The sequence below is a fragment of the Salvelinus alpinus genome, chromosome 13 (assembly GCF_045679555.1).
Source record: "Salvelinus alpinus chromosome 13, SLU_Salpinus.1, whole genome shotgun sequence".
Taxonomy (NCBI): Eukaryota; Metazoa; Chordata; class Actinopteri; order Salmoniformes; family Salmonidae; genus Salvelinus; species Salvelinus alpinus.
In genome coordinates, this window is record NC_092098.1 from 55431709 (window position 1) to 55445960 (window position 14252).

The window sequence follows — 14252 nt, forward strand, 5'->3', positions numbered from 1 at the left end:
CAATATTAGACGTTTGACAAGGTCCTTCAAATGTCAAATAATTACCTATTTTGCGCTAACCAAATGTAAGGGAGAAAAAAACAAAAAAAACATGCAGAATGAATTCAGTCAAAATAGGTCAAAAATAGACGTTTGTCCATAACACCTCAAATTTCGACGTGAAACCGTAAGATCTTGTTGGTATATTTTCATTCCTTCATGGTTATCTGCATGTTCCAGTAAGACAAAGTTTTTCAAGACTTATCGAACTAAAGACTCACTGTTTCTCTCAAGGATTTGATTGAGTGATTAACTAATTGATGATTGATTGGATGATTGATTTATTGAGTGATTCGTTGATTGGTTGAGTGATTGGTTTCTCTATCTCTATGTATCTGTCTGTAGCATCTTCCTGTCTCTGATGAAGAGCGCAGGTCTGACAGAGCTGTTGAAACAGGAGGGCTCCTACACTGTGTTCGCACCCACAGATGAAGCCTTCGACGGGCTCACAGAACGGGACATCACGCTGCTGGCCAGTTAGTACTCCGTCTCTCTTTCCATCCTTCAATCTTGTTAGTAATCTTCTTTCATTCTTCATCCACATTACAACATAGGACAGGAACCAGTAATGTAGAGGATGCCTGTTGGAGAATTCAGTGCTTTCCCGCCTGTCCAGTTCTTTGAGTTTACTGCTTTCCACCTGTCCAGTTCTTTAAGTTTACTGCTTTCCACCTGTCCAGTTCTTTGAGTTTACTGCTTTCCACCTGTCCAGTTCTTTGAGTTTACTGCTTTCCACCTGTCCAGTTCTTTGAGTTTACTGCTTTCCACCTGTCCAGTTCTTTGAGTTTACTGCTTTTACCTGTCCAGGTCTTTCAGTTCATTCCTTCCACCTGTCCAGTTCTTTCAGTTCAGTTCATAAAAGGAGATGTAAGTGGTAGAGGGAGCCACTGTTGAGATACATATTTGTGTAACTCCTGTATTCTTGTGTGATATCATCATTAGGCGATGTGAACGCTCTGCGGACCATCCTCCTGTACCACTTCAGTAACGGAGTGTTCATCAACGGCGGACTGGAGGGAGGGGTCACCAACCTGCTCAAGACCATCCAGGGACACAACCTGCAAGTGCTGTCTGTACGTACACTAAACCATTCTCATTACTACTACTACTGTCTGTACGTACCACTAAACCATTCACATTACTACTGCTGCTGTATGTAAGTACACTAAACCATTCTCATTACTACTGCTGCTGTATGTAAGTACACTAAACCATTCTCATTACTACTGCTGCTGTATGTAAGTACACTAAACCATTCTCATTACTACTGCTGCTGTCTGTACGTACACTAAACCATTCTCATTACTACTACTGCTGTCTGTACGTACCACTAAACCATTCTCATTACTACTGCTGTCTGTACGTACACTAAACCATTCTCATTACTACTGCTGCTGTATGTAAGTACACTAAACCATTCTCATTACTACTGCTGCTGTCTGTACGTACCACTAAACCATTCTCATTACTACTACTGCAGTCTGTACGTACACTAAACCATTCTCATTACTACTGCTGCTGTCTGTACGTACCACTAAACCATTCTCATTACTACTACTGCAGTCTGTACGTACACTAAACCATTCTCATTACTACTACTGCTGTCTGTACGTACACTAAACCATTCTCATTACTACTGCTGCAGTCTGTACGTACCACTAAACCATTCTCATTACTACTGCTGCTGTCTGTACGTACCACTAAACCATTCTCATTACTACTGCTGTCTGTACGTACACTAAACCATTCTCATTACTACTACTGCTGTATGTAAGTACACTAAACCATTCTCATTACTACTGCTGCTGTCTGTACGTACCACTAAACCATTCTCATTACTACTGCTGCTGTCTGTACGTACACTAAATCATTCTCATTACTACTGCTGCTGTCTGTATGTACACTAAACCATTCTCATTACTACTACTGCTGACATTTTCTAAACCTTTCAGGACAAACAGTTCTGTTTTTCTGAATACAATCACAATGTCTGTGATTATTTGATTCGCTGTCTTTATGTACAGCACATCATTACCCTCTCTCTACCCTCTCTCTACCCTCTCTCTAACCTCTCTCTAACCTATGAGAGATTCTCATTTGGGCAAAACATTGTCCTCTGTCCTCTCGCCTCTGTTCTGTCTGCTCTCTGACCCGGAAGCAGATAAGTGATTGAGGAAGGTGTAAATTCGTTAGCCATATTAATGTATCCTACTTGAGTCCATCACGGACCTGTTTTGATATCTGCCACACTCCCTTTGAATCAGCTGTGGGTTTTGTTGGAGGTGACTAGCTAAATTAGTTTTTTTTAAATCATTTTACACATTTCTTTTTGGGATTACACCCCTTGAATTTGTAATTTGCTTGATGAAGTGCACAATGGAGAAAGGCCGTCTCATTTTAAACATGCACATGTCCACGTTCTCTGTCCTCACTGCCTCTCCTCTATTACCCTTGACCTTTTTCAATAGAAGGAGAGAACGAAGGAGTTAGCAAAACGGATTGAGAAAGTGCCTCTGCGCATTCTATATCCCAATGTTACCATTCTGTAACACCGCAAACCGGAAAGGGAAAGCTATGTGAAAGACACTTATTAGAGTAAATGCTATTTAAACGTTCAGGAGTCTCAAAGTGTCTCATACAGCAACATATGGAATATAGCAGATCACATTTATTGAAAGGACCTTACAGTCATTTTACATACGGATGGACCTGAGAATCGAACCCACTATCTTGGCGTTGTAAACACCATGCTCAACCAACTGACCTACATTAGCTAGCTAGATTTATCTCCCCAGAGACCAGCAAAGAAAAATCCTGATTGGATATTAACACTTTCCTTTCCAACAAAAAACTGAAGAGATTAAATCAGAACATCATTAAAAATAATAATTTAATGATCATTATTATTATATTATTATAATCATTATTTTATAAATCCTTAGCCCTTCTCTGAAGGTGTAGACGAACCATTGTTCCCCACTGTGTTTGGGTTAGTAATCATTTGTAGAGTCGATCTATTTTACCCCAGCAGCATTTTCTCACTGTTCTGAATGTCTAAAGAATCGGTATGTGGTTCTGAAATATGAACACAGAAATACTGGACATTTTGGACTCTTATTATGGTGATGATTTCACAAAATGACAATCATGGTCTTGAATTGGACTCGCATTCTTCTGGTGTCTGTCTTGACTCGGTCTTGGACCCCTTGTCTCCGTCTTGACTCAGTCTCAACCCCCCTGGTCTTGATCTTGACTCAGACTTGATTTAGGTAGTCTTGAAAACAACACTGCTCTGAGGTAGTCCCAGAGGCAGAGCAGACGGAAACTTAGTAGGGAGCATTTCCTATCATTACTGTCTGCAATTACATCATTATCATGGGGAAACACCCTTCACTACCACAAGACAAGGGTTACAGTAACAAGACTTACATGAGCTCATTCAGTGCATTCGGAAAGTATTCAGACCCCTTGACTTTTTATGCATTTTGTTACGTTACAGCCTCATTCTAAAATGGATTCAACTGTTTGTTTCCCTTATCCATCTACACACAATACCCCATAACGACAAAGTGAAAACAGGTTTATAGAATTGTTTGAACATTTATTTAAAAATAAAATAAAATAAATATCACATTTACATAAATAATCAGATCCTTTACTCAGTACTTTGTTGTAGCACCTTTGGCAGCGATTACAGCCTCGAGTCTTCTTGGGTATGACGCTACAAGCTTGGCACACCTGTATTTGGGGAGTTTCTCCCATTCTTCTCTGCAGATCCTCTCAAGCTCTGTCAGGTTGGATGGGGAATGTCGCTGCACAGCTATTTTCAGGTCTATCCAGAGATGTTTGATCGGGTTCAAGTCCGGGCTCTGTCTGGGCCACTCAAGGACATTCAGAGACTTGTCCCGAAGCCACTCCTGCATTGTCTTGACTGTGTGCTTAGGCTGGTTGTCCTGTTGGAAGGTGAACCTTCGCCCCAGTCTGAGGCCCTGAGCGCTCTGGAGCAGGTTTTCATCAAGGATCTCAATGTACTTTGCTCTGTTCTTCTTTCCCTTGATCCTGACTAGTCTCCCAGTTCCTGCCGCTGAAAAACATCCCCACAGCATGATGCTGCCACCACCTCGCTTCACCGTAGGGATGGTGCCAGGTTTCCTCCAGATGTGACGCTTGGCATTCAGGCCAAAGAGTTCAATCTTGGTTTCATCAGACCAGAGAATCTTGTTTCTCATGGTCTGAGAGTCCTTTAGGAGCCTTTTGGCAAACTCCAAGCGCCTTGTAATGTGCCTTTTACTGAGGAGTGGCTTCCGTCTAGCCACTCTACCGTAAAGGCCTGATATGTAGAGTGCTGCAGAGATGGTTGTCTTTCTGGAAGGTTCTCCCATCTCCACAGAGGAACTCTGGAGCTTTGTCAGAGTGACCATTAGGTTCTTGGTCACCTCCCTGACCAAGGCCCTTCCCCCCCGATTGCTCAGTTCTTGGTGGTTCCAAACTTCTTCCATTGAAGAATGATGGAGGCCACTGTGTTGTTGGGGAACTTCAATGCTGCAGAAATGTTTTGGTACCCTTCCCCAGATCTGTACCTCGACACAATTCTGTCTCGGAGCTCTACGGACAATTCCTTCGACCTCATGGCTTGGTTTTTGCTCTGACATGCACTGTCAACTGTGGGACCTTATATAGACAGGTGTGTGCCTTTCCAAATCATGTCCAATCAATTGAATTTACGACAGGTGGACTCCAATCTAGTTGTAGAAACATACTTATGTAAATAAGGTATTTCTGTTTTGTTTTTTTATACATTTCTAAAAACCTGTTTTTTTTTGTCATTATGGGGTATTGTGTGTAGATTGATGAGGATTATTTTTTGTTTAATCCATTTTAGAATAAGGCTGTTTCATACCAAAATGTGGAAAAAGGGAAGGGGTCTGAATACTTTCCGAAGGCACTGTACATATAATGAATGACTTAGGCTAACAGTTTTATCAGTATCATAGAGCTAGTTACCATAAGATGTTAGGTCAAATGGTCAGGACTCCTTACTCTCTCTCTCTCTCTCTCTCTCTCTCTCTCTCTCTCTCTCCCTCTCTCTCTCTCTTTATCTCCCCACAGTTTTCACTCCACCCCCCCCCCCATCCTCCCTTCATTTTTATCCACAACACAGATAGCCCTTTTCCTGTCTCTATCAGTCTGGACAGTCTCAGAAAAGCCTTCCTTAATGCATGGAGGAAGTTCAGAAACTCAGAAACAATGTCTAATAACCTTGTCCCAGACATGCAGGGAGGGAGGGAGGGAGGGAGGGAGGGGAACATGGAGGAGAGGGTTACTGTTGAGGAGAGCTAAGTAAGATGGACAAGGGGAAAAGGGTGCAGGAGGGAGGGAGGAGCTGGGAAGTGGGTGGAGGAGTCGAGAAGGGGTGAGATCTGAGAGGGGGAATGAGAAGAGGGGAGTATAGAGAAGGGTGAGAGAGGTGAGGAAGAGTTGAGGAGAGGAAGAAGGTTGAGAGGAGTAAGATGTGGGTGACAGAGTTCAGAGGGTCTAAGAGCGATGAGAGAGGGAGAGAGAGGGGAGAATGGGTTACCGAGAAGAGAGGGTGAGAGAGGTTAGGAAAAGTGGGAAAAGAGGGATAGGAAAAGAGTGGAGAGGAGATGACATCGTCAGAAAGCCAGATGCTATTCGTTTTGGCTGAACTCCACAGATACAGGATCTGAAGGAACAGATTTTTTAAAATATTTTTTTATTTTATTTTTACTTTTATTTTAGCTTTATTTAACTAGGCAAGTCAGTTAAGAACAAATTATTATTTTCAATGACGGCCTACCGGGAAACAGTGGGTTAACTGCCTTGTTCAGGGGCAGAACAACATTTTGTTCTTAAGGAAATAGCTGTAATGGGAGGAGATTATTGGCTATTGTCTAAATGGGGACGTGAAGACAGACAGGAAGTAAGAAGTGATCTTACATACACTGAGACGAAAATGTGTGTGTGTGTGTGCTTGTGTGTGTGTGTGCTTGCGTGTGTGTCTTCATGGGGAGTGTGTGTTCACAGGGTTAGAGAAAGTGGCTCAAATTAGGGGTTAGAGAGAGAGAGACACTCAAAGTCGAGGGTTAGAGAAAAGGGGACCCAGGATAGGAGAGAAACTGTTCTGTCTCTGACTGGACATCTCCGTCCCCAGAGACATACGGTGACAGTTAAATTACAGGAAGTTAGTTTCTCTGGCGGCACGGAAAGTTACAGTTCCAAAACCTCCAACAAGGGGAGTTACATGCCACCTGGGAATCGCCACCTGGAACTGCGATCTGTGAAAGTTTCACCCCGTCATGTCTTCACTTTTAACCTTTTAATGTCGACTCTTAGGAGACAGTTAATTCAGATGTTTCTTTAACACACAAACATCTGTCGTGTCTTTGACTATGCCGGATTAAGTGATATGACCTGCTATTCTATAAAATCCTTTCTCTGTAATTAATAATACCTGATTGAGCTCATCATGTAAATGTAATTAACTAGAGAGTCGGGGCACCGCGAAAGAGTGTTTATAGAGCTGTTATCTTCCGAATAAACTCTTAAAGACCTAGTAATATTTTACATCAATAGCAGTCAATATTAATCGTCACCTTATTTCAGTCTCATCTGAAAGTTGTAAATTCTTGGTTATCTTCACGAACCCTGGCTAACAAGTTGAATCAGCAATACAAAATTGGGTTTAATTATTTATTTACTAAATACCCAACTAATCACACAGAATCACACATACACAGAATGCAAATTATGTCATACAGAAAACGTCCCTGGTGGACGGAATCATTATGTCCTGATGTTATTAGTAACGGAATCATTATGTCCTGATGTTATTAGTAAAGGAATCATTATGTCCTGATGTTATTAGTAAAGGAATCATTATGTCCTGATGTTATTAGTAAAGGGAATCATTATGTCCTGATGTTATTAGTAAAGGGAATCATTATGTCCTGATGTTATTAGTAAAGGAATCATTATGTCCTGATGTTATTAGTAAAGGAATCATTATGTCCTGATGTTATTAGTAAAGGGAATCATTATGTCCTGATGTTATTAGTAAAGGAATCATTATGTCCTGATGTTATTAGAAGAGGAATCATTATGTCCTGATGTTATTAGTAAAGGAATCATTATGTCCTGATGTTATTAGAAGAGGAATCATTATGTCCTGATGTTATTAGTAAAGGGAATCATTATGTCCTGATGTTATTAGTTAAGGGAATCATTATGTCCTGATGTTATTAGTTAAGGGAATCATTATGTCCTGATGTTATTAGAAGAGGAATCATTATGTCCTGATGTTATTAGTAAAGGAATCATTATGTCCTGATGTTATTAGAAGAGGAATCATTATGTCCTGATGTTATTAGTAAAGGGAATCATTATGTCCTGATGTTATTAGTAAAGGAATCATTATGTCCTGATGTTATTAGTAAAGGAATCATTATGTCCTGATGTTATTAGTAAAGGAATCATTATGTCCTGGTGTTATTAGTAAAGGAATCATTATGTCCTGATGTTATTAGTAAAGGAATCATTATGTTCTGATGTTATTAGTAAAGGAATCATTATGTCCTGATGTTATTAGTAAAGGCATCATTATGTCCTGATGTTATTAGTAAAGGAATCATTATGTCCTGATGTTATTAGTAAAGGAATCATTATGTCCTGCTGTTATTAGAAGAGGAATCATTATGTACTGATGTAATTAGTAAATGAATCATTATGTCCTGATGTTATTAGTAAAGGAATCATTATGTCCTGGTGTTATTAGTAAAGGAATCATTATGTACTGATGTTATTAGTAAAGGAATCATTATGTCCTGGTGTTTATTAGTAAAGGAATCATTATGTCCTGATGTTATTAGTAAAGGAATCATTATGTCCTGGTGTTATTAGTAAAGGAATCATTATGTCCTGATGTTATTAGTAAAGGAATCATTATGTCCTGGTGTTATTAGTAAAGGAATCATTATGTCCTGATGTTATTAGTAAAGGAATCATTATGTCCTGATGTTATTAGTAAAGGAATCATTATGTCCTGGTGTTATTAGTAATGGAATCATTATGTCCTGATGTTATTAGTAAAGGAATCATTATGTCCTGATGTTATTAGTAAAGGAATCATTATGTCCTGATGTTATTAGTAAAGGAATCATTATGTCCTGGTGTTATTAGTAAAGGAATCATTATGTCCTGATGTTATTAGTAAAGGAATCATTATGTCCTGATGTTATTAGTAAAGGAATCATTATGTCCTGATGTTATTAGTAAAGGAATCATTATGTCCTGGTGTTATTAGTAAAGGAATCATTATGTCCTGGTGTTATTAGTAAAGGAATCATTATGTCCTGGTGTTATTAGTAAAGGAATCATTATGTCCTGGTGTCATTAGTAAAGGAATCATTATGTCCTGGTGTTATTAGTAAAGGAATCATTATGTCCTGATGTTATTAGTAAAGGAATCATTATGTCCTGGTGTTATTAGTAAAGGAATCATTATGTCCTGATGTTATTAGTAAAGGAATCATTATGTCCTGATGTTATTAGTAAAGGGAATCATTATGTCCTGATGTTATTAGTAAAGGAATCATTATGTCCTGATGTTATCAGTAAAGGAATCATTATGTCCTGGTGTTATTAGTAAAGGAATCATTATGTCCTGGTGTTATTAGTAAAGGAATCATTATGTCCTGGTGTTATTAGTAAAGGAATCATTATGTTCTGATGTTATTAGTAAAGGAATCATTATGTCCTGATGTTATTAATAATGGAATCATTATTTCCTGATGTTATTAGTAAAGGAATCATTATGTCCTGATGTTATTAGTAAAGGAATCATTATGTCCTGATGTTATTAGTAAAGGAATCATTATGTCCTGATGTTATTAGTAAAGGAATCATTATGTCCTGATGTTATTAGTGAAGGAATCATTATGTCCTGCTGTTATTAGTAAAGGAATCATTATGTCCTGATGTTATTAGAAAGGGAATCCTTTTGACTGTGTGTCCACTGCTGTTATCATCATACAGTGTAATTATCAGTAGGTGCTGTCTGTTATCATCATCAGTGTAATTATCAGTAGGTGCTGTCTGTTATCATCATCAGTGTAATTATCAGTAGGTGCTGTCTGTTATCATCATCAGTGTAATTATCAGTAAGTGCTGTCTGTTATCATCATACAGTGTAATTATCAGTAGGTGCTGTCTGTTATCATCATATATCATTGTTGCTGTTACATCTCCCAAGTGAAACTTGATCAATGACAACTTGAACCATGACAACGTGATCAAGGACGACGTGATCAATGACAACGTGATCAATGACAACGTGATCAATGACCACTTAGTGCAATTAGTAATGGTTTTCCAACACACTGTTAGTTAAGCTGTTATGACAGGTGAACAACTCCATCATGTCTAGTATTGATAATCCTGTAGTTAAGGCATTAGTTATAACACGGTTACGACAGGTGAACAACTCCATCATGTCTAGTATTGATAATCCTGTAGTTAAGGCATTAGTTATAACACGGTTACGACAGGTGAACAACTCCATCATGTCTAGTATTGATAATCCTGTAGTTAAGGCATTAGTTATAACACGGTTACGACAGGTGAACAACTCCATCATGTCTAGTATTGATAATCCTGTAGTTAAGGCATTAGTTATAACACGGTTACGACAGGTGAACAACTCCATCATGTCTAGTATTGATAATCCTGTAGTTAAGGCATTAGTTATAACACGGTTACGACAGGTGAACAACTCCATCATGTCTAGTATTGATAATCCTGTAGTTAAGGCATTAGTTATAACACGGTTACGACAGGTGAACAACTCCATCATGTCTAGTATTGATAATCCTGTAGTTAAGGCATTAGTTATAACACGGTTACGACAGGTGAACAACTCCATCATGTCTAGTATTGATAATCCTGTAGTTAAGGCATTAGTTATAACACGGTTACGACAGGTGAACAACTCCATCATGTCTAGTATTGATAATCCTGTAGTTAAGGCATTAGTTATAACACGGTTACGACAGGTGAACAACTCCATCATGTCTAGTATTGATAATCCTGTAGTTAAGGCATTAGTTATAACACGGTTACGACAGGTGAACAACTCCATCATGTCTAGTATTGATAATCCTGTAGTTAAGGCATTAGTTATAACACGGTTACGACAGGTGAACAACTCCATCATGTCTAGTATTGATAATCCTGTAGTTAAGGCATTAGTTATAACACGGTTACGACAGGTGAACAACTCCATCATGTCTAGTATTGATAATCCTGTAGTTAAGGCATTAGTTATAACACGGTTACGACAGGTGAACAACTCCATCATGTCTAGTATTGATAATCCTGTAGTTAAGGCATTAGTTATAACACGGTTACGACAGGTGAACAACTCCATCATGTCTAGTATTGATAATCCTGTAGTTAAGGCATTAGTTATAACACGGTTACGACAGGTGAACAACTCCATCATGTCTAGTATTGATAATCCTGTAGTTAAGGCATTAGTTATAACACGGTTACGACAGGTGAACAACTCCATCATGTCTAGTATTGATAATCCTGTAGTTAAGGCATTAGTTATAACACGGTTACGACAGGTGAACAACTCCATCATGTCTAGTATTGATAATCCTGTAGTTAAGGCATTAGTTATAACACGGTTACGACAGGTGAACAACTCCATCATGTCTAGTATTGATAATCCTGTAGTTAAGGCATTAGTTATAACACGGTTACGACAGGTGAACAACTCCATCATGTCTAGTATTGATAATCCTGTAGTTAAGGCATTAGTTATAACACGGTTACGACAGGTGAACAACTCCATCATGTCTAGTATTGATAATCCTGTAGTTAAGGCATTAGTTATAACACGGTTACGACAGGTGAACAACTCCATCATGTCTAGTATTGATAATCCTGTAGTTAAGGCATTAGTTATAACACGGTTACGACAGGTGAACAACTCCATCATGTCTAGTATTGATAATCCTGTAGTTAAGGCATTAGTTATAACACGGTTACGACAGGTGAACAACTCCATCATGTCTAGTATTGATAATCCTGTAGTTAAGGCATTAGTTATAACACGGTTACGACAGGTGAACAACTCCATCATGTCTAGTATTGATAATCCTGTAGTTAAGGCATTAGTTATAACACGGTTACGACAGGTGAACAACTCCATCATGTCTAGTATTGATAATCCTGTAGTTAAGGCATTAGTTATAACACGGTTACGACAGGTGAACAACTCCATCATGTCTAGTATTGATAATCCTGTAGTTAAGGCATTAGTTATAACACGGTTACGACAGGTGAACAACTCCATCATGTCTAGTATTGATAATCCTGTAGTTAAGGCATTAGTTATAACACGGTTACGACAGGTGAACAACTCCATCATGTCTAGTATTGATAATCCTGTAGTTAAGGCATTAGTTATAACACGGTTACGACAGGTGAACAACTCCATCATGTCTAGTATTGATAATCCTGTAGTTAAGGCATTAGTTATAACACGGTTACGACAGGTGAACAACTCCATCATGTCTAGTATTGATAATCCTGTAGTTAAGGCATTAGTTATAACACGGTTACGACAGGTGAACAACTCCATCATGTCTAGTATTGATAATCCTGTAGTTAAGGCATTAGTTATAACACGGTTACGACAGGTGAACAACTCCATCATGTCTAGTATTGATAATCCTGTAGTTAAGGCATTAGTTATAACACGGTTACGACAGGTGAACAACTCCATCATGTCTAGTATTGATAATCCTGTAGTTAAGGCATTAGTTATAACACGGTTACGACAGGTGAACAACTCCATCATGTCTAGTATTGATAATCCTGTAGTTAAGGCATTAGTTATAACACGGTTACGACAGGTGAACAACTCCATCATGTCTAGTATTGATAATCCTGTAGTTAAGGCATTAGTTATAACACGGTTACGACAGGTGAACAACTCCATCATGTCTAGTATTGATAATCCTGTAGTTAAGGCATTAGTTATAACACGGTTACGACAGGTGAACAACTCCATCATGTCTAGTATTGATAATCCTGTAGTTAAGGCATTAGTTATAACACGGTTACGACAGGTGAACAACTCCATCATGTCTAGTATTGATAATCCTGTAGTTAAGGCATTAGTTATAACACGGTTACGACAGGTGAACAACTCCATCATGTCTAGTATTGATAATCCTGTAGTTAAGGCATTAGTTATAACACGGTTACGACAGGTGAACAACTCCATCATGTCTAGTATTGATAATCCTGTAGTTAAGGCATTAGTTATAACACGGTTACGACAGGTGAACAACTCCATCATGTCTAGTATTGATAATCCTGTAGTTAAGGCATTAGTTATAACACGGTTACGACAGGTGAACAACTCCATCATGTCTAGTATTGATAATCCTGTAGTTAAGGCATTAGTTATAACACGGTTACGACAGGTGAACAACTCCATCATGTCTAGTATTGATAATCCTGTAGTTAAGGCATTAGTTATAACACGGTTACGACAGGTGAACAACTCCATCATGTCTAGTATTGATAATCCTGTAGTTAAGGCATTAGTTATAACACGGTTACGACAGGTGAACAACTCCATCATGTCTAGTATTGATAATCCTGTAGTTAAGGCATTAGTTATAACACGGTTACGACAGGTGAACAACTCCATCATGTCTAGTATTGATAATCCTGTAGTTAAGGCATTAGTTATAACACGGTTACGACAGGTGAACAACTCCATCATGTCTAGTATTGATAATCCTGTAGTTAAGGCATTAGTTATAACACGGTTACGACAGGTGAACAACTCCATCATGTCTAGTATTGATAATCCTGTAGTTAAGGCATTAGTTATAACACGGTTACGACAGGTGAACAACTCCATCATGTCTAGTATTGATAATCCTGTAGTTAAGGCATTAGTTATAACACGGTTACGACAGGTGAACAACTCCATCATGTCTAGTATTGATAATCCTGTAGTTAAGGCATTAGTTATAACACGGTTACGACAGGTGAACAACTCCATCATGTCTAGTATTGATAATCCTGTAGTTAAGGCATTAGTTATAACACGGTTACGACAGGTGAACAACTCCATCATGTCTAGTATTGATAATCCTGTAGTTAAGGCATTAGTTATAACACGGTTACGACAGGTGAACAACTCCATCATGTCTAGTATTGATAATCCTGTAGTTAAGGCATTAGTTATAACACGGTTACGACAGGTGAACAACTCCATCATGTCTAGTATTGATAATCCTGTAGTTAAGGCATTAGTTATAACACGGTTACGACAGGTGAACAACTCCATCATGTCTAGTATTGATAATCCTGTAGTTAAGGCATTAGTTATAACACGGTTACGACAGGTGAACAACTCCATCATGTCTAGTATTGATAATCCTGTAGTTAAGGCATTAGTTATAACACGGTTACGACAGGTGAACAACTCCATCATGTCTAGTATTGATAATCCTGTAGTTAAGGCATTAGTTATAACACGGTTACGACAGGTGAACAACTCCATCATGTCTAGTATTGATAATCCTGTAGTTAAGGCATTAGTTATAACACGGTTACGACAGGTGAACAACTCCATCATGTCTAGTATTGATAATCCTGTAGTTAAGGCATTAGTTATAACACGGTTACGACAGGTGAACAACTCCATCATGTCTAGTATTGATAATCCTGTAGTTAAGGCATTAGTTATAACACGGTTACGACAGGTGAACAACTCCATCATGTCTAGTATTGATAATCCTGTAGTTAAGGCATTAGTTATAACACGGTTACGACAGGTGAACAACTCCATCATGTCTAGTATTGATAATCCTGTAGTTAAGGCATTAGTTATAACACGGTTACGACAGGTGAACAACTCCATCATGTCTAGTATTGATAATCCTGTAGTTAAGGCATTAGTTATAACACGGTTACGACAGGTGAACAACTCCATCATGTCTAGTATTGATAATCCTGTAGTTAAGGCATTAGTTATAACACGGTTACGACAGGTGAACAACTCCATCATGTCTAGTATTGATAATCCTGTAGTTAAGGCATTAGTTATAACACGGTTACGACAGGTGAACAACTCCATCATGTCTAGTATTGATAATCCTGTAGTT

The 14252-nt window shown here is 38.5% G+C and overlaps 1 protein-coding gene across 4 annotated transcripts in view; it reads left to right on the forward strand.

Annotated features, from left to right (window-relative positions):
• The window catches only part of LOC139537947 (periostin-like), an 86625-nt gene that overhangs the window by 40764 nt on the left and 31609 nt on the right, over positions 1-14252 (forward strand). For all 4 annotated transcript variants that reach the window (XM_071339856.1, XM_071339854.1, XM_071339853.1 and 1 more), the window contains exons 12-13: positions 385-515; positions 982-1112. In XM_071339856.1, the coding sequence (XP_071195957.1) occupies positions 385-515; positions 982-1112 (262 nt within the window). The remainder of the gene's footprint in view (positions 1-384; positions 516-981; positions 1113-14252) is intronic.